Source organism: Dermochelys coriacea, chromosome 1, assembly GCF_009764565.3.
Source record: "Dermochelys coriacea isolate rDerCor1 chromosome 1, rDerCor1.pri.v4, whole genome shotgun sequence".
Classification (NCBI taxonomy): Eukaryota; Metazoa; Chordata; order Testudines; family Dermochelyidae; genus Dermochelys; species Dermochelys coriacea.
Genome location: NC_050068.2, coordinates 32002642 through 32021281, shown reverse-complemented (window position 1 = coordinate 32021281; position 18640 = coordinate 32002642). Strand labels below are relative to the sequence as shown.

General features: G+C 40.0%; 1 protein-coding gene across 17 annotated transcripts in view; it reads right to left on the bottom strand.

Moving 5' to 3' along the window:
* The window catches only part of YAP1 (Yes1 associated transcriptional regulator), a 197403-nt gene that overhangs the window by 18297 nt on the left and 160466 nt on the right, over positions 1–18640 (bottom strand). For all 17 annotated transcript variants that reach the window (XM_043504190.1, XM_043504193.1, XM_043504185.1 and 14 more), the window contains one exon: positions 3624–3754. In XM_043504190.1, coding sequence (XP_043360125.1) covers positions 3624–3754 — 131 coding nt within the window. The remainder of the gene's footprint in view (positions 1–3623; positions 3755–18640) is intronic.

Genomic DNA, 18640 nt, shown 5'->3' with positions numbered 1-18640 from the left:
TGAGGCACTTTAGACAGCTAGAGTTCGGGTCACTCACTGGCGTGGGCTTGCTGCAGGAGGTACATGGCTTGAAGCTCAGGGACTGGGGCAAGCTCAGCCCCTGGGACCAAAGTCCCTCAACGACAGGGACTATTATTCACACTATATACACTAACACTAACTAAGAAGTTAACTAAGTTAGTCTAACTAAGACTAACATCTACAAAAACAATATGCTATGAAGTCTAAACCACTGGGAAAGAAGTCTTGCAAGAGCAAGAGGGATCATTCCAAGCAACCATCCCAGGCAGTAAGAAGGAACTGAGAGGGTGCAGAGGTGGTGGCACCCCTTATACTGGCACATGTGTGTGTGGTTCCAGGGAGTGCCAGAGCCAGTCCTATGGATAGCACTAAGGGAAAAAATCTCCAACAACTGTGCATGTGGTGGTCACACACCTAGCATGGAATGGATATGAGCAAGCTCTTGAAGAACAATAAGAAGTTAGATATAAAATAATGTCAGGTTAAAAAATAGGGATGAGCATGTTATTTTGCTGCATGGAAACACAGAGTATGCTTGTAATACCTACTTTTACAAATGAGACCAATATTTAATTTTAAAGGGGATTTAAAAAAACATTGATAAGCTGACGTGTACATAACATTATTACATTAAGAAATCATTTTCTCATAAATTTTGTTCAGTAGGTTTGTTAGTTTAGAAAATTGATAGAAACCATGCTATGATAAAAAATTACAAAATGTAGTTACTGCACCAACCTAACCTTTTTCTTTCGGTCTTTTTTGTTTCTAAATCTCAAGTGACAGAAGTCTATATGCTTGATGCTTCTGAGAATAAGCTTTGGAATTCCCTCACAAAATGGGTTATTTACTGGTCAGAGTCAATCAATTTCTTTCTAATTTTGATTTAAGCAAATATCTTGTAGGACTAATCTCAGGCTGCAGTATTTTCTCCCAAACGCTAGCAGCAACTAGTAAGCATTTACATAATCGACCTAAAACATTAACTTTGTGACAAGCCAAGTGAAAACTGTCCTTAACATCTGACAGGTTTCAGAGTAGCAGCCGTGTTAGTCCGTATTCGTAAAAAGAAAAGGAGTACTTGTGGCATCGTAGAGACCAACAAATTTATTTGAGCATAAGCTTTCGTGAGCTATGAAGTGAGCTGTAGCTCACGAAAGCTTATGCTCAGATAAATTTGTTGAGTACTTGTAGCACCTTAGAGACTAACAAATTTATCTGAGCATAAGCTTTCGTGAGCTACAGCTCACTTCATAGCTCACGAAAGCTTATGCTCAAATAAATTTGTTGGTCTCTACGGTGCCACAAGTACTCCTTTTCTCTTAACATCTGAGAGACTGTGCAGAAGTTATGCAAACAGCAATGATTCATATATTCCAAGGTCAGAAGGGACCACTGTGATCATCTAGTCTGACTTCCTGAATAACACAGGCCATAGAACTTCCCCAAAATAATTCTGAGAGCATATCTATTAGAAAAACATCCAAGCTTGATTTAAAAATTTTCAGTCATGCAGAATCCACCATGACCCTTGGTAAATTGTTCCAATGGTTAATTACCCTCACTGTCAAAAATGTATGCCTTATTTCCAGTCTGAGTTTGTCTAACTTCAACTTCCAGCCATTACACTGTGTTATACCTTTCTCTCCTAGACTGAAGAGCCATTATCAAATATTTGTTCCTCATGTAGGTACCTACAGTTTCTAATCAAGTCATCCTTTAATCTTCTCTTTGTTAAACTAAATAGATAGACTCCAGGCGCTCAATCATTAAAAGACAGGTTTTCTAATATTTTAATCAATCTTGTGGCTCTTCTCTGAACCCTCTCTAATTTTTCCAACATCTTTCTCGAATTGTGAATCCCAGAACTGGGCACACTCTTCCTGCAATGGTTGCACCAGTGCCAAATACAGAGGTAAAATAACCACCGTACTCCTTCTCATGACTTTCCTGTTTATGCATTCAAGGGTCGCATTAGTCCTTTTTGCAGATTTGTTGCATTGGGAGCTCATGTTCAGCTGATTATCCATCATGACCCCCAAATCTTTTTCAGTCACTCTTTCCCAGGAGACAGTCCCCCTATGCTGTAAGTATGGCCTATGTTCTTTGTTCCTAGACATATATTTAGCCATATTAAAGTATATATTGTTTGCTTGTGCCCAGTTTATCAAACAATACAAAATGTTCTGTATTAGTGACCTGACCTCTTCATTATTTACTACTCCCCCAATTTTTGTATTATTTGTAAACTTTATCGGTGATGATTTTGTGTTTTCTTTCAGGTCATTGATAAAAATAATAAATTACATAGTGCCAAGCCTGATCTTTGGAAGACCCCCACTGGAAACAAATCCACTTGATAATGATTCTCTTTTACATTTTGAGACCAGCTTTTAATCCATTTAATGTATGTCACCTTAATTTTGTATTGTGCTAGGTTTTTTTATTTTTTTTTTCGTTAAATGCCTTACAAAAGTCTATTACATGAACACTACTACCCTATCAACAAACTTGTAATATCACTATCAAGTTAGTCTGACAGGATCCATTTTCCATAAACCCATGCTGATTGGCATTAATAAAATTACCCTCCTTTAATTCTCTATTAATCTAGTCCCATATCAGTTGCTCCATTATTTTGCCTAGGATTGATGTCAGACTGACAGGCTTATAACTACTAGGTCATCCCATTTACCCCCCCCCCCATTTTTTTTTTTTTTTTTTTTTTTTTTTTAATATTAGCACATTAGCTTTCTTCCAGTTTTCTGGAACTAAATTTGTGGATCCAAGTTATCTGGACCTACTGATATAAAAATGTCTCACATCAGTAGCTGCTGTTTAACATCCTCGTGAGATAATATTGGAATGAAAAGAGTGCTATCATATGATAGCACTACATCATCTGTTTTTTCCTCAAATATAGAACAGAAATATTTATTGAACACTTCTGCCTTTGGTGCAGTATTATTAATAATTCTACTATTTCAATCTACTAATGGATCTGTACCATTATCAGGATGCTTTTTGCAAATAATATATTTAAAAAACTCCTCATTTTCCTTAAATCTGCTGGCCACAGATTTCTCCTTTCTTCATTGATACTTTGCATAAACACAATCCAAAATGTCAACTCCTTGAACCAACAAATGAACTTTAAACAATACGGTATTTAAAAATAAATCCCACCACTGTTTCTAGCACTAATCCTACCGCAGTGAAAATACTGCCAGGTTAAATACTTTATGTGAAAACACCTTAAAATTAACCTCCAAGTGAAATCGTAAATGTGCCTCACAGTCCATTTGATCTCACAGCAAGCTATTCACAAGCTCTTCTGAGTCAGTAATTTTAAGGTGACTGTTAGTCAACAGACTGTGCATAGGGAAACATGTTATGACTTTGAATAAGAATCTTTCCTACAAGTCTGAACAGTTTACTTCCTCCCACAGGAGGAAGCTTTTAATCCTTAACTTTTACTTCACTTGCCATTTAAGGAAAGATTCAATTACAGCTGTGGTTTTGGCACAGACAGATGTTCAAAATAAACGAATACATGTATTAAACAGAATCGTAATTACTTTTCAGTAGCTTCTCCTACAAACCTGTTAAGAAAGGGATCAGAACTATTTGTAGTCATTGTTCTCAGTTCCTGAGACATTCCGGGAGATGACACTGGATTTTGAGAGCCACCATCTTGTTCCATAGTTGGAAGTTGGCTACGAAGAGCTAACTCCTGAAAAAACAAGAAATGAGTACATTAGTAAATTCAATGCGATGTTTCAGGCACATCATCAGCATTTCAGCGTATAGGTGAATACACATCTCCATAGTTACTAAATGTCTGGAGTGAAAGGAAGAATCCCTATTCTGCTCAATAAAGAGATTCAAGCTCAGGCTATTTCTCCAATTACTACGACTTAACTGTAAATATTAATTTAAGTAAACAAATTGTTGTTTGACACCACCCACATGCAAACTAATTACCAATAGAGGTGGTTGAAAACAATGTAATCAAAGAATTTCACTCTTTTTCTTGTTTGGGAATTGTTCATGAACAGACTGATTTCTCATAATTGTTGAAATAATTACTTCAAATGAGTACATTTTGGCCTAAATTTGCTTGTAAACTGTTCGTTGAGTGCTTTTGTTATTCACTATTTATTGCTGTGTGATTGGTCACTTTAAGTCACACTGAACTGTTTCTTTATTGAATGATTGAAGCTATAATGAGGGACAAATGAGAAAGCCTTTGATTCTCTAAGGGAAAGGGTGGGATCAGTTGTGGAGTTAAGAAGAGGTAGGTTAATAAGATTAATGAATTTTTAGAACATTTAGACTTTTTCCTTTCTGGGTCTCTTGGGCCAGACTTTGCATGAGGACAGGTTTCAGAGTAGCAGCCGTGTTGGTCTGTATTCGCAAAAAGAAAAGGAATACTTGTGGCACCTTAGAGACTAACAAATTTATTTGAGCATAAGCTTTCATGAGCTACAGCTCTGTAGCTCACAAAAGCTTATGCTCAAATCAATTTGTTCATCTGTAAAGTGGCACAAGTACTCCTTTTCACTTTGCATGTGGTATTAATTGTGGGGGGCTGGTGGTGGAGAGGAAGAAGGGGAATCAGTCTGGCAGTGGTTCTCAAACTGTGGGTCATGACCCCATTTTAATGGGGTCACCAGGGCTAGCGTTCGACTGACTAGGGCCCGGGGCCAAAGGCGAAGCCTGTGCCCCACCACCCGGGGTGCAACCACCTCTATTAGTAACAGCCCCCTGCCCAGGGATGAAGCCTTTGGGCTTTCCCCCCCCCCCCCGCCCAGGGTGGTGGGGCTCAGGCTTTGGCCCCCTGCCTGGAGAAGCAGGGCTTGGGTGGTCTCAGGCTTCAGTCCCCTCCCTGTCACCCCCCCTCCCATTGGGGCCATCTAGTAATTTTTATTGTCAGAAGGGGGTTGCGGTACAATGCAGTTTGAGAATCCCTGGTCTATTGTAATATGATTGCCTTGGCTACCTATTAAAAATAATTTTCATCATGTTCGTATTAAATAACTGCATTTACATAAGGATTCAAGCTGTGCAGGGTGTGGCTAGATACTCCTCTGTTTTATTTAATTGCCTCTTTGCCAAGTATGGGGTTTTGCACTTTCCTAACTACACAGAGTGCAGCCATATACCCATGATGCTTTGTTTAACTGTGGTCTCGCATGTGATTTTGGCAATTGTCCCTTTTCATGTATCTACCAATTTGATTGAATTTACTAGTCTACAATTTTCTGTCACCCCTCATTTGACATTGTTACAAGCAAACTTGCGGTGTAGACACATATGCTGTCTCTGAACTGGAATGGGTGCTGGTAGATCTCCATGTCTGAGATCTAAGTAGCGGCAGTTTCTGTGGTGCTGTGTTAAACAGTGCTCCATATACAAAAATGAACTAAAATAATATTTTACTAAAAAGCCCTGGTCACAGACACAAAGTCAGCATCAACTGATTTAATATTAAAAAAATCCAAACAAACAAAAAAACTAGTTTCAGATGTCCTTCTCAAAAGCAAATAGTGCTAAAGTGACAGGAAAGAAGATCCAGATTTCATCTCTACATTGGCTGAAGAATCAATATAAAATTGAAGGGAGTAAAGAAAAAAAACAAACAATCACACAGCTTTATTGGTTTTTAAAAAATGAACTTTGCCTTTCTTGTTTTTTCTTGAGAAGTCTAAAGATAATGGGGACGAAGCCTCCTTTGCCATTTGGTCAAAAAAAAAAAAAAAAAAAAAGAGTGGCTTTAACTGCAACATCGATATCTGAGAAGTATTCAGCTGCAGGAACTCTCACATCTGACTGAAGAGACCAAAAAAGTATTTGACTGAAGAAACCAAAAAAGCATTTTATCAGAAAAAGATACATTAATACAGGAAAAGATGGATACGAGGACCTCAGTTTTGCCTATCCAGAGGTATACAGTACCAGCTACAGAGTAACTGAAGCTTGTACCTAGTCAGTAAGGAATTCCCCCTTGATTCAACTACACCTCATTTCCAAAAGTGTGAACACTGTATCATATTTAATGAAGTGTGGATATAAACTGACTGCACTGAAGTTCCTGTGTCTACACACCAGCACTTCCCATTGAGGAAAGAGGAATATTAGACCTTCCCTCTACATTTCCTGATATCCGCTAAGATTTACCAGCGTTAGAACAAGATGTTAGTTACTTACAGGCTGATGAGAAAATATATCATCATTTATTTATATATGATTTATATTCATGTTTAAAAAACGGCTCTTTATTTTGAACTATCTGACTTTCTAGATGCAAAAATACAAGTCTGACAAAATTCTGGCTGAGATTACTATGGCTTGATCTCTTCCTATTTTTGTAATATGTCAAACTTTTCTAACTACCTTTGGGAAAATAAAGGCTTAACACTCGCAATGTTAGTATAAAATTCTAATTTTGGATATTATTTACAAGACCAAAATGATCTGTCAACTCCTTAGATAAAGTTACTTTAAAAAAAAATGAGGTCAGCATTCTGTAACTTATCCAGCTGGTCTTTTTCAAGTTTGTTTATTTTACAGTTACACAAGTTTTTAATAGCTTCACTGGATATTCACGAAGTGTATAACTTGTTCAAAATGGAACTTAGAAAACTGACTCTTTTAAAAGGGCCTTTTACTTTTACTTTCTTCACACTTTTTACACGAGTAGAGCTGTTTTAATAATTGATTTCTTGGTTTGTTGACAGTTTCAAAGAATTCTGGGTCATACCTAAGCAAAATTTTTCAGTATGTTCAGCAAATCAAAAATTTCAGAAAAAACTATTTTGATTTGGGGCATTTTTGTTTTAATGAAAGCAAAGGAAATTTGGACACACAGAATTAGATTCCCCAAATCTAAGAGGAAGTGATGGTTACATTGCTCCCTTATACCCAGTAGTCCAGCAATTAGGACACTCTCTTGGAATGTGGGAGACCCGGATTTGAATCCCTACTCTGGAGCAAATCCCCTCCTCAGGTGAGTACCCTTACCACCAGGCTACTGGCTATTTGGGGAGAGGAGGGTGCCTCTCTTACATTGAAGCTATTCCACTTTGTAATAACTAATTAAATATTCATTGGAACAGGGACTTGAAGCCAGGCCTATTCCCCCACCCTGGTGAATGCCATAATCAATGGCCTAGAGTCACTCTCACTGGCCCAGTTGAATAATTATTTATACAGAATGGAACAGCTTCAAGAAGAGAGATAGAGGCACCACCACCCCAGAATAACCAATACCCTGGTGGTTAGGATGCTCACCTGGGAGAGAGACCTGGATTCAAACTTCGGTCTCTCACATGCCAGATGATTACCTTAACCACTGTGCTATTGGATATAAGACGAGGCAAACATCTCCTCTTTGGTTTTGTGAACAACACCCAAGTCCCACTCTAGTAGTTACACCACATATCGAGGTTTAAGAGTCTGCTATTGCCTCTCAGCAGACAGACAGACGTCTTATCTCAAGCAATAAAGGCTCATGTTTTCAGATACATAATTTGGGTTCAATCCTCATTGACAACCTGACTAGATGGGGTCCATGAATCATTTATATACACCAAAACCTATGCTCCAGCTATAATAAGAACACCAGAAATTAGTTAAGACTAAACTGCATTGGGGAAACCAACCCTTTGTTTCAGAATATAAACAAAGTTTTATAATATTCGTGAAAAATTCCAGGATCCAATCCTGCATTAGATTTTGTTGGAAGGCAGAATCAGGGGTTCATGCTAGTGGCTCTGTTTTCAGGATCAGAGCCTTACTCATTAATGCGTAACATCTAGTAATCTGCAATGGGTCACCCATTAATTTCCTACTGTCTTTCAGTCTCACAGTTGCTTGCTGTTAATTTTAAATAGAAAAGCTGTTTTCTCAAACCTTTATGAGAATTCAGTAAAAACTTTGCCCTTGCTCAGCCAGTAAATTGTCTTAGTGTATTGCTGATACTACATACAGATAGTTATCCAAAAAGTTTATTTTCAGCATTTGCTTAACACTTTGTATGCACAAGCCAACTAGGTTACAAAATTCAATTGCCAAATATGAATGGACTCTTCAAAATGGCCTTAAACCTAAGAATTGTGGAAGAATTGTAATTTCCATAGATCTGCACTAATTTTGGACTATTGACTAATATGCAGCCTGTTGGCTTGAATTAGTTTTGCAGGTCTTCTAGTCTTTTAAAAAGACAAAAGCTCCTCTAATACCAGTGTCCCTTACAACATCTGTTGCATTATTTTGGGGGCTTAATTGGAATAACATCTGAATGTTGGGTAGACTGCAGTGAAAGTAGGGGAAAGATTATATCACAGAACACTTAGTGAATAAATTTTACTACGGCTGAAAGCAGCACTAGTAAAGGACGGTAACTTCAAGATGCGTGTTACCTCTCTGCGGGTGTGCATGTGCTCTTGGAACTGGAAATTCATCAATAGTGCCCATTAGTCAACACCTGAACCTGACACTTCCTCATGCTCCCAACTGAGGGTATAAGGAGTAATGCAGACCAAACACTGCTACAGTTCCTGCTCTTCTGTGAATCCAAACAGGACCTGAGCAAAAGAGAATGAGGTGGAATGTGAATACCCACAGGGGCCACAAATCTTGAAAAACTTCAGTTCCTAGAAGGTAAGTAACCTTCCTTTCTTCTTCCAGTGCTGACTCACAGGGGTATTCACTATGGATGAGTCCAAAACAGTGTTTCAATTAGAAGGTGGGTGTGAGGAAGCATGATGCACCAGACTCGAAGATCACTAAATCAAAGGAAGCATTTCCAACTGAAGCTTGAACTTGTGTGTAATGCCTGGTGAAGGTGTGAATAGAGCCTGAAATTGCTGCTTTCTCTCTCTCTACATACATCTCAGAGGGATTCCCTGCAGAGAAGCCTACTGCTTACACTCTAATAAAATGGCCCTGAGGAGTGGTTTCGAGAAGATCATAAAGAGGAGGACACAGGTGGAAATCCATTCAGAGTCTTTGGGGAAAGATAGCTTTCCCTTTCATTCTTTATTCAGTGATGAATAACCTTGGAGACTTCAAGAAAGGTTTTGTCCTGTGCAAGTAGAAGGCTAGAGCCCTGTGTACATCAAGTGAGTGGGGCTTCTAGTCCTCCAAGCTATCTACATTCATAGATAGATGTAATGTAAGACGCAGGAGGCTCAAGGTTCAAATAGCAGGCTCGTAAGAGTGGAAAGGATGAGGCTCAGCTTTGTAAGTGGGGACAGGTTTACATTCTGATGGTCATGGTAGTGGGATGGGTGAAAACAGTACAGTTCTTCACGGGAGGATGTAAGGCATTAATAGCTGCCAGATGTACTGTTAGGGAATTGATAAACAGGTCAGATGTCTTCAATGAAAGAAGATATTCCAGAATTAGAGGGATTCCCGATTTCTCAGGAGGTAACTGGTTCTGCTGACACCACAGGGAAAATCACTTCTTGTTGGTGGCATAACACTTCCTTATAGAGAAAGGATTGGATATCCTATGAGCAGTCTTTCCCTATGTTCCTTGTCCATCTAAAAACCACACTGTCAGAAAGAGGAAAGCTGGACTGGTCTTGCCCTCATTCTGAGACAGTAGGTTCGGGAATGGCTGAAGGTGAATGCATGGGTGGGAGGCCAACTGAACAGTGGTGAATCAGAATAATCTACACTACCAGGAAGCTATGAGGATCACTGCTGCCTTGTCCATCTTGATCATCCTGAGGATGCAAGGTAGCAAAGTATGAGAGGGAAGGAACACACCAGCAGGTCCAACCACTGCACCAGGAAGGCATCCCCTCTGGAGCTGAAGCCTTGAGTAGCTCAGGAACAATATACTGGCTACTTTTTGTTCTGCCTAATAATTCACTGTGGGGAACAACAGAGAAAGAGAAATTCTTCTTATCAGAAAGATTCAGTCTCTCATGTCTTTGTCCAGAGAGGATGACCTGGGCTGGAGCAGTCTACTCTGCTCTGTTACTGCCTGGACCACCAATGAGTTGGGATTAGGGTTGTAAAAAACAAATATTCTGCTCTCTTGGAGTGAGCAAAGTACTTTTTCTCAATCCTTTGAGCCACATACCACATTTTCTTAGTGGGCTCCATAGGACCTCATTGATGGGAAGGGCCACCTTAGAGGGAGCTGTAGCCTGGACAATGTCTAGGAGTTGGTGAGTAGGTTCCCGAACCTCCTCCAGCAAGATCTGAAGAGAGTCAGCAATCCTCCTTAGGAGGTCCAGGTACTGTTTGTAATCATCTGGAGGCAAGGGAGATGCTGGTGTCAGTACTTTATCTGGGGAGAGCAAGAAGTGCTGCTGGTGGATCTGGCAGTACAGATTGCTCCTCATCAGTCAAAGGTTTCTGCAAGGACTGTGGCTCCTCTCTGGTTCCTGAAAATACGGATCTTAGCGACCTGATATAGTCAGTGGCCAAAATCATTGGAATATAGAGGTGGGTACCACTGGTCCATTGACCAATAGTGTGGCTTGCCATGAGGCAAAGACATCCAAGTAACTCTGGAAGCTCTGGCCACGGTGATGGTTCTTTGCCAGTTTGCTGTTGATACCTTTTGGCTGATGAACAGGAGTCATCAGGCTCAAATGGTGAGGCTGACAGCACCACATGACTCGACTCTGATGAACCAGGGACAGGAGCTCATAAATGGTGCACCAATGATGCTAGGGCCTCCACCTGACACCTGGAGCTCAGGACCAATGAACATCACATTGATGGAGTTGGGATGTTTCTGAGCAGAACCAGATGTGAGAAGATTGGAGATTCTGGATCGGTATAAATTTCTAGATGCTCGAGAAGCATATGAAATTCTCATTGGAGGAGAGCTAGTAGGTGTGTTGGATTTAAACCAGACCTGCCCATGACATCTTGGAGGTGGGGGACTTGCTGGATTGGTACTGCTCATGTAGATGAAGAAAGGTCCCCTCCATGTCTGCTTAGTGCTGGAGTTGAACTTTGCCTCAGAGTGCAATTTTGAGACATTAATTGCTCCTGGCACCATAGGTAGTGGCGTTTCTTCTTTGTGAGTTCCAATGCACCCGATCCAGGGCATGGAATCCCACGTGGTGTCAGAGGTAGATAGACCACTTTTTTGAGCGTTTGTAGGGTGATTTTTTCCTCTTTTTGGGAAGGTATTTACCCTTTCCTTCCTCATGCCTTCGTTTAGAAGAGTCCTTGGGCATGAAGGAATCTGAGCATAGTGAGGTACCTGAACAGGGGTGGTGGTGGGAGATGAAAACCCCAAGTTTATCTAAAACAACTGAAGCTAGTAACTATTAGAAACTTTTAAAAACTAGAAAAGAAATAAAACTTGTAAACTACTGTAAAAACTGTTTAAAAACTGTGTACCACTATTGTTTCTAGATGTGCATCAGAGGCAAAGACAGAGCGTTCCGACGTGGACCATGCGGCAATGAGAAGAAACTGAAGATGCAGTCAGTCCGCCCTGTCCTTTATCGCCTCAGATAGAAGCATGAGGCGAGCCAGGGTGCATGCATGGACCAACAGATACTACTTTCAAATGCTCCAACTCCAGACGCATGTTGTGCTGCGTAACCCTCAGTGGAATATAATTGGAGATAATCACTTGAAGAACCATCAATGGATCCTGGAGCTGCTGGAGGTTCAGGTTGGCTAACTGGGGAGTGTGAGGGCCCCAGGGCCAAATAGGGCTTCATGGATAGCTCCAGAAGGTGTCTCCAGAGTCTGAACTTCTGAGACTGCCTGGCATGCGGGGGAAAAAACCACAACAGATACTACACCTCAAGGGATGTGCACTTCCCTGAGGCAGTACAGGCAGTTCTTGTGTGGGTCGCTCACTGGGAAGACCTGAAGACAGGCCAGGCAGGGTTTGAAGCCTGGAGCTTTGGGCATGATAGGTACCCCAAATTGTGTGGGAACAAAGGGAAGAGACACCCTGATTCCAAAACTAACATCTATCTAAGTTTAAAAACTACAATTATTTACAGGTCTGAAAATCAACCAGGAATGCTGGAAAGAGGACAGACACAGGAGGTTCTGTTCCAGAGCACAAGTGTTAGAAAGAAACTAGAGAGACAGCTGGTCCATGCTGCACTGTATGCCCTTGGTTAGGAGCATGAGGAGGCGCAGACCAACAGACACGGCTATTGAAGAATTTCTGGTTCTGTGGACATAGAACACATGTGCACCCACAGGGGCCAGCTCTTAAAGAACTGATGGTAATTCGGTGCAGTACAGTATAACTCTGAACTAGGTACAAAGTCGTGTTCTTAGGGCACTGGACTCATACAAAAAAATGCAAGAGAGACAGTGGGTTCAATAGCCTTGGACTGATTTCTCTGTATTTGTTTCATTTTGGGGGGCCTTGGACACAATAGTTTTTTAAAATAATAATTATTACTATGACTGGGTGAAAAAAAGTTATGTTATTTTGCTTTTTTGGCAAATCCATTAAAAATTTGTTCTGTTGCCAATGGGGACAGTACTTTGTTTTATTTAATTTTTGTCATACATATATAAACAAATTTTGTTACATTTTGTACTGTGTAAATTCCAGTCATTGATACTCAAACTCCTCCCACATTTGAACTAACAGAAAAGCACGTACCTCTTAACAACACTGCTTTCACCACACATTAAACAAATACACAAATGCAACTTAGATTTATTGTTCTCAACAAGGAGCTTAGATATGCAGTTTCAGAAGCCACATAAAATTTATAACAGCAGTGCCTATGAAGCTGAAAAGTAACTTTACCTCTGCAGTAAACCTAACGAACGTATTTTGCGTCTTATACATTCTTTTGCCAGACAGCATGCCACCCAGAATTCAACCACATAGGACACCCTTTCATGGACAGCAACTGTTCAGATCCCATCTCATTTAGATTTTCTAGACACTTTTGAAAGTAGTGCATTAGAGTGCTCTCCATAACATTTTTCACATTTCCTAGCAATACGTGAGATCAAGCAACCTCTTCATCAAATCTTAACCAAGTAACTGTGAGCTGTAGTTCTGATGGACGTACCTCTATGCTTTGGCAAAAGTTTCAGCTACACAGAAAAGACAGGTTTCAGAGTAGCAGCCGTGTTAGTCTGTATTCGCAAAAAGAAAAGGAGTACTTGTGGCACCTTAGAGACTAACAAATTTATTAGAGCATAAGCTTTCGTGAGCTAAGTGAGCTGTAGCTCACGAAAGCTTATGCTCTAATAAATTTGTTAGTCTCTAAGGTGCCACAAGTACTCCTTTTCTTTTTACAGAAAAGACAGAACATTAGAGACAGTCATACACTGTTTTATGAAGAAACATTCTGCCAAAGAACTCACAAGAAGTCTTACACTGACAGTACTCGAACATGTACTGAAGTACTCTCCTGAATCAGGGCCTATGGTGGTCATACAGGTGTCTTTCTAGACAAAAAGACATACAGGAATACAGGTGCCTTTCTAGACAAAAAGGTCCAAAGTCACTTTATTCAACAATTTGAATACAGACAATAAGCCAATATTTCTGATTACTTATATATTCTGTGCAATACCACTTGCTAACAAAAGATAGTTTATAATTTCCTAAGATTTTGGGAAGGAACTCCAGCAATAAATAATGACAGCTTGATTCTACTGAGATAGCTTTTCCCAAAGTTATTTCTAGTGATCCAAAGTAACTGTACAAATACCTTGATTATTCAGCTCCATACAAACTAAAATGTTTTTAAAACTTAACACAGAACTTTTAAATACATTTTTATAAAAATTATGGGTTTAATTTATTGTTACGGTTATATAAAAATGACTTTCTAAAATTAAACTATTTTATTTAAGCACGTGCCTAAATTTAAGCATGTGAATATTCTAATTCAGAATAATGGTGCTACTCACACAGCTAGCTGCTTTGCTGGATTGGGGACTAAGTGAATGAACAGTATTTAAGGAAAACTCCAAAGTAAATATACCAATGTATCTCTGCCAACTTGAACTCTAGTCAATTAAAAAAAGAAGCAGTTTCTGATATTATACGTAATGCTGAGTTTCCCTACCAACTGTGTACATTTAAAAATCACACTTTCCTGGGTTTTTGTTTGTTTTTTTAAAGTTTCACACCGCAAGAGGAGAGAGGAGGAAATACAACCAGGAAAATATTTATTCTACACGGGATAAAATGTGATTGATTATTCGCAAAGTGATGTCAAATGCATAGAATAAAATGGAAAAAACAAGAGTTTTGCCTCTAATTTGTAGATAGTCGTTTTAGGTGTTTCTTATAAAACAAACTTCAGACAGAAGTGTGATTTTTAAATTCACTGTGATTTTTTTAGGATGAATTTTTGATCCATCTAATTTAGGGCTTCTCAATATAATTGGTCATATAATGGGTAACTTCTTGAGATATAACATTTGGCATGGACCATCTTTTCTCCCAAACACAAAGAGACAAAGGGAGACATGAGACAGCTACAGCAGTTGCAAAGAGTGTTTGATTTTTTTCCCCTCCTTTTTTAAGTTTAGTTGATCAAAACTGTTTATTGGAGCCAAAATCTAGGTCATCATTGAAAGAAAAAAAAAAAAAGAGCATTTCTACAGTGAGATAGCTAACCTGAGTTTTTACCTCAATGAAGCTAGTTGCGGTCAACACTATGTCTCTCTCTTACTTGGGGCAGATCTCGACTAGCAACGCTGAGGTAATACTACAGTGCCTTGTCCCCACTAGGATTTTAAAATGAGATAACTAACTTGATTTAGCTATCTTGCTGTAAAACACATACTTTTTATGGCAGTGAAAACATATAGCCCATAAAATCCTGGGATGGCCAACACCAGCATCCCTGCTTGAAGTCTGGAGTCTAGTCCATTCCCTGACAGCTGCCTGGAAAGCTGTGTGTCAGTATAATGTACCAGACACCAAGTACATGTCTACACTACCAGCTCTCGTTATTTGTTCTAGTCGTGGAACATTCTGATGAAAAAAATTCCCTTTAGAATCAGTTCTAAGCTTGCCAACTTCAGAGCACAACTGCCTCTAGAACATATACAAAAGTGTTATTTTTTAATGTTTTTTATTTCCCTTTATTTTCTAAATCCAGAAAATGCTGATTTATGTTCCTGCCTGATTGATCTGGGTTTTGTGTGTGTTTTTTTTTTTTTTTTAAAGGTATACATTACTAGTGTTCTGTTTTCTGAAAAAGCTCAATGTGGAGAAAATAAAAATCTGTTAGTTGCTAAATATGTTTGGCAGTAAAGACAAAGTTTACAAAATGATATTTCTATAATTTTATTTGCCTAGCTTATCTTTCAAAATACATGAAAAGTTCTGTGAGATACAACTTCCATCTACCTCAACGTTTCTATTAGCATTTAAAATGTTTATTTACAAAACACACCTACTGGCTCTAGGCATACACATATTAAGCACACAAATTAGGACAGAGACACAGTGCCAGCTAAAATGAACTTAAAAATAATTAAAAGAAGAAACTCAACCACTTTTTAAAGATCCTTAGTTATTTATGTAGCAAAGTGTAAGTAGATCATGCTTTTACTCAGACAAGTTTACGGTTTAAGCAGGCAACAAGCAGATGAGAAATATGGAAAAACAAAACCATGTGATTAAGCAAATAGTGAAGTTTGCCATGTGTCTCTCACATCTCCTTCTAAAAAAATAATTTCTTGCCCCTTTTGTTAATTCTCATTCCAAAGTGGGTGAGGAACAGGAGTTAATAGAGCTGGTAGAAGAGGAGACAATTTGAGAGAGGTATTTGAATGAGAGCAAGGACCACAGTGAGGAGGTATGGTGGACTGGGAGAGAGCTCCAGTTATACAGGACCACATGGAAGGTGGCACAGATGAGAATAGGGAGAGACAGGGAAGAGATAGAGAAGAGAGACAGGCAGGAGCTAGGATTGTGCAGGGCTTTTTAAAACAAGGATGAGGATCTTCCGTATGAGGAGAGAATAATAAGATTAAGATTTTTCAGGTTGGAAAAGAGACAGCTAAGAGGAGATATGATAGAGGTCTAAAAATCATGGCTGGTGTGGAGAAAGTAAATAAGGAAGTGTTATTTACTCCATAACACCATAAGAACTAGAGGTCACCAAATGAAATTAATAGGCAGCAAGTTTAAAACAAACAAAAGGAAGCATTTCTTCGCACAATCAATCTGTGGAACTCTTTGCCAGAGGATCATAGAATCATAGAATCATAGAATATCAGGGTTGGAAGGGACCCCAGAAGGTCATCTAGTCCAACCCCCTGCTCAAAGCAGGACCAAGTCCCAGTTAAATCATCCCAGCCAGGGCTTTGTCAAGCCTGACCTTAAAAACCTCTAAGGAAGGAGATTCTACCACCTCCCTAGGTAACGCATTCCAGTGTTTCACCACCCTCTTAGTGAAAAAGTTTTTCCTAATATCCAATCTAAACCTCCCCCATTGCAACTTGAGACCATTACTCCTCGTTCTGTCATCTGCTACCATTGAGAACAGTCTAGAGCCATCCTCTTTGAAACCCCCTTTCAGGTAGTTGAAAGCAGCTATCAAATCCCCCCTCATTCTTCTCTTCTGCAGACTAAACAATCCCAGCTCCCTCAGCCTCTCCTCATAAGTCATGTGCTCTAGACCCCTAATCATTTTCGTTGCCCTTCGTTGTACTCTTTCCAATTTATCCACATCCTTCCTGTAGTGTGGGGCCCAAAACTGGACACAGTACTCCAGATGAGGCCTCACCAGTGTCGAATAGAGGGGAACGATCACGTCCCTCGATCTGCTCGCTATGCCCCTACTTATACATCCCAAAATGCCATTGGCCTTCTTGGCAACAAGGGCACACTGCTGACTCATATCCAGCTTCTCGTCCACTGTCACCCCTAGGTCCTTTTCCGCAGAACTGCTGCCGAGCCATTCGGTCCCTAGTCTGTAGCGGTGCATTGGATTCTTCCATCCTAAGTGCAGGACCCTGCACTTATCCTTATTGAACCTCATTAGATTTCTTTTGGCCCAATCCTCCAATTTGTCTAGGTCCTTCTGTATCCTATCCCTCCCCTCCAGCGTATCTACCACTCCTCCCAGTTTAGTATCATCCGCAAATTTGCTGAGAGTGCAATCCACACCATCCTCCAGATCATTTATGAAGATATTGAACAAAACGGGCCCCAGGACCGACCCCTGGGGCACTCCACTTGACACCGGCTGCCAACTAGACATGGAGCCATTGATCACTAAGGATGTTGTTAAGGCCAAGACTATAACAGGATTCAAAAAAGAACTGAATTCATGGAGGATAGGTCCATCAATGGCTATTAGCCAGGATGGTCAGGGATGGCGTCCCTAGCCTCTGTTTGCCAGAAGCTGGGAATGGGCAATGGGGATGGATCACTTGATGATTACCTGTTCTGTTCATTGACTCTGGGGCATCTGGCATTGGCCACTGTCGGAAGACAGGATACTGGGCTAGATGGACATTTGGTTTGACCCAGTATGGCCCTTCTTATGTTCTTATCTTAAGCAGGTATGTGAGCCTACTTGTGGAGGAGTGCATGCTGCTTAGGGCTACAATCATTTCAGTGATGATATACAGCTCTACCTTTTTCACAGGACCTTGGTGGTATTGAGTCTCTACTTGCCCAGAGTCTGGCCACATTTGGGGTTTAGATGACAGCTGGCTGAAGCTGACTTCCGATAAGATAATGGTGATATCAACTGGGCTGGTGGTGCGGAGAACCATCCAGAAATGATACGGTCAGTAGCTCAACTGTGGGGATATGTTTACTCTTTGTTAATATTTGCAACTTCAGATGTTTGTGAGTTGGTACAAGTCCCTATATAAATGCTTGGTATGCTTCTGGATTTCCAGGTAGCAGCAATAGCTGAGAGTGATTTCCTCTATCTTCACCCGAAAAGGAAGTTGCAACTTCTGCTTTCAGATGTTATGGATTTTTTGTTAAGACATGTATAGGAGTTATGAGAAACTCAAGTCCCCCAACAAACATAGAGCCCTTTGCAGTACCCTTCACAAAGATTAGCAACTGATCAATACCACCTCTCTCAGATCCCTGACAGAAAAAAAAACCCAGCCACTGGTAGTATTTGCAGACTCAAACACTTCATGTTTAATTCCATCCAAGGCTGCTGACAGCTAAAAGAATTAACCAACAAAACCAGCGCAATCTCAGTACCATATTCAGATCTCAAAGCAGACTGAAAGGTGTCAAAGTTATCTAAGTGTTCAGGTAAAAGTCAAAGCCGCCTTACCACAGAGTTCTCAGTATCCATTCCCAAAATGGAAATAGTTGATGAGTGGTCAGCATCAAGACATATTTTTGCACAAGGGATCACTTGAGAGATGATGGCACCCTGACCTCCCAAGGGGAGACAGTGACAGATGCCACCAAAAACAGATCAATGATCCCACTAATAAAGGCAATGAATCCAACTTGGTCACAAGCATGAAGCATTCTCAATGTCTCTTGAAGCTTTGTGAAAAAAAAGCTGACATTCAGCTAGAGAAGATATCGTGTTTGACCCTCAAACAAGAATCTACCATTGTAGAAGCAGCTAATCCAGTCTAAAGATGATGAATTTTAATAAACAAAACAGAGGAATCACCTGACAAGAAGAAG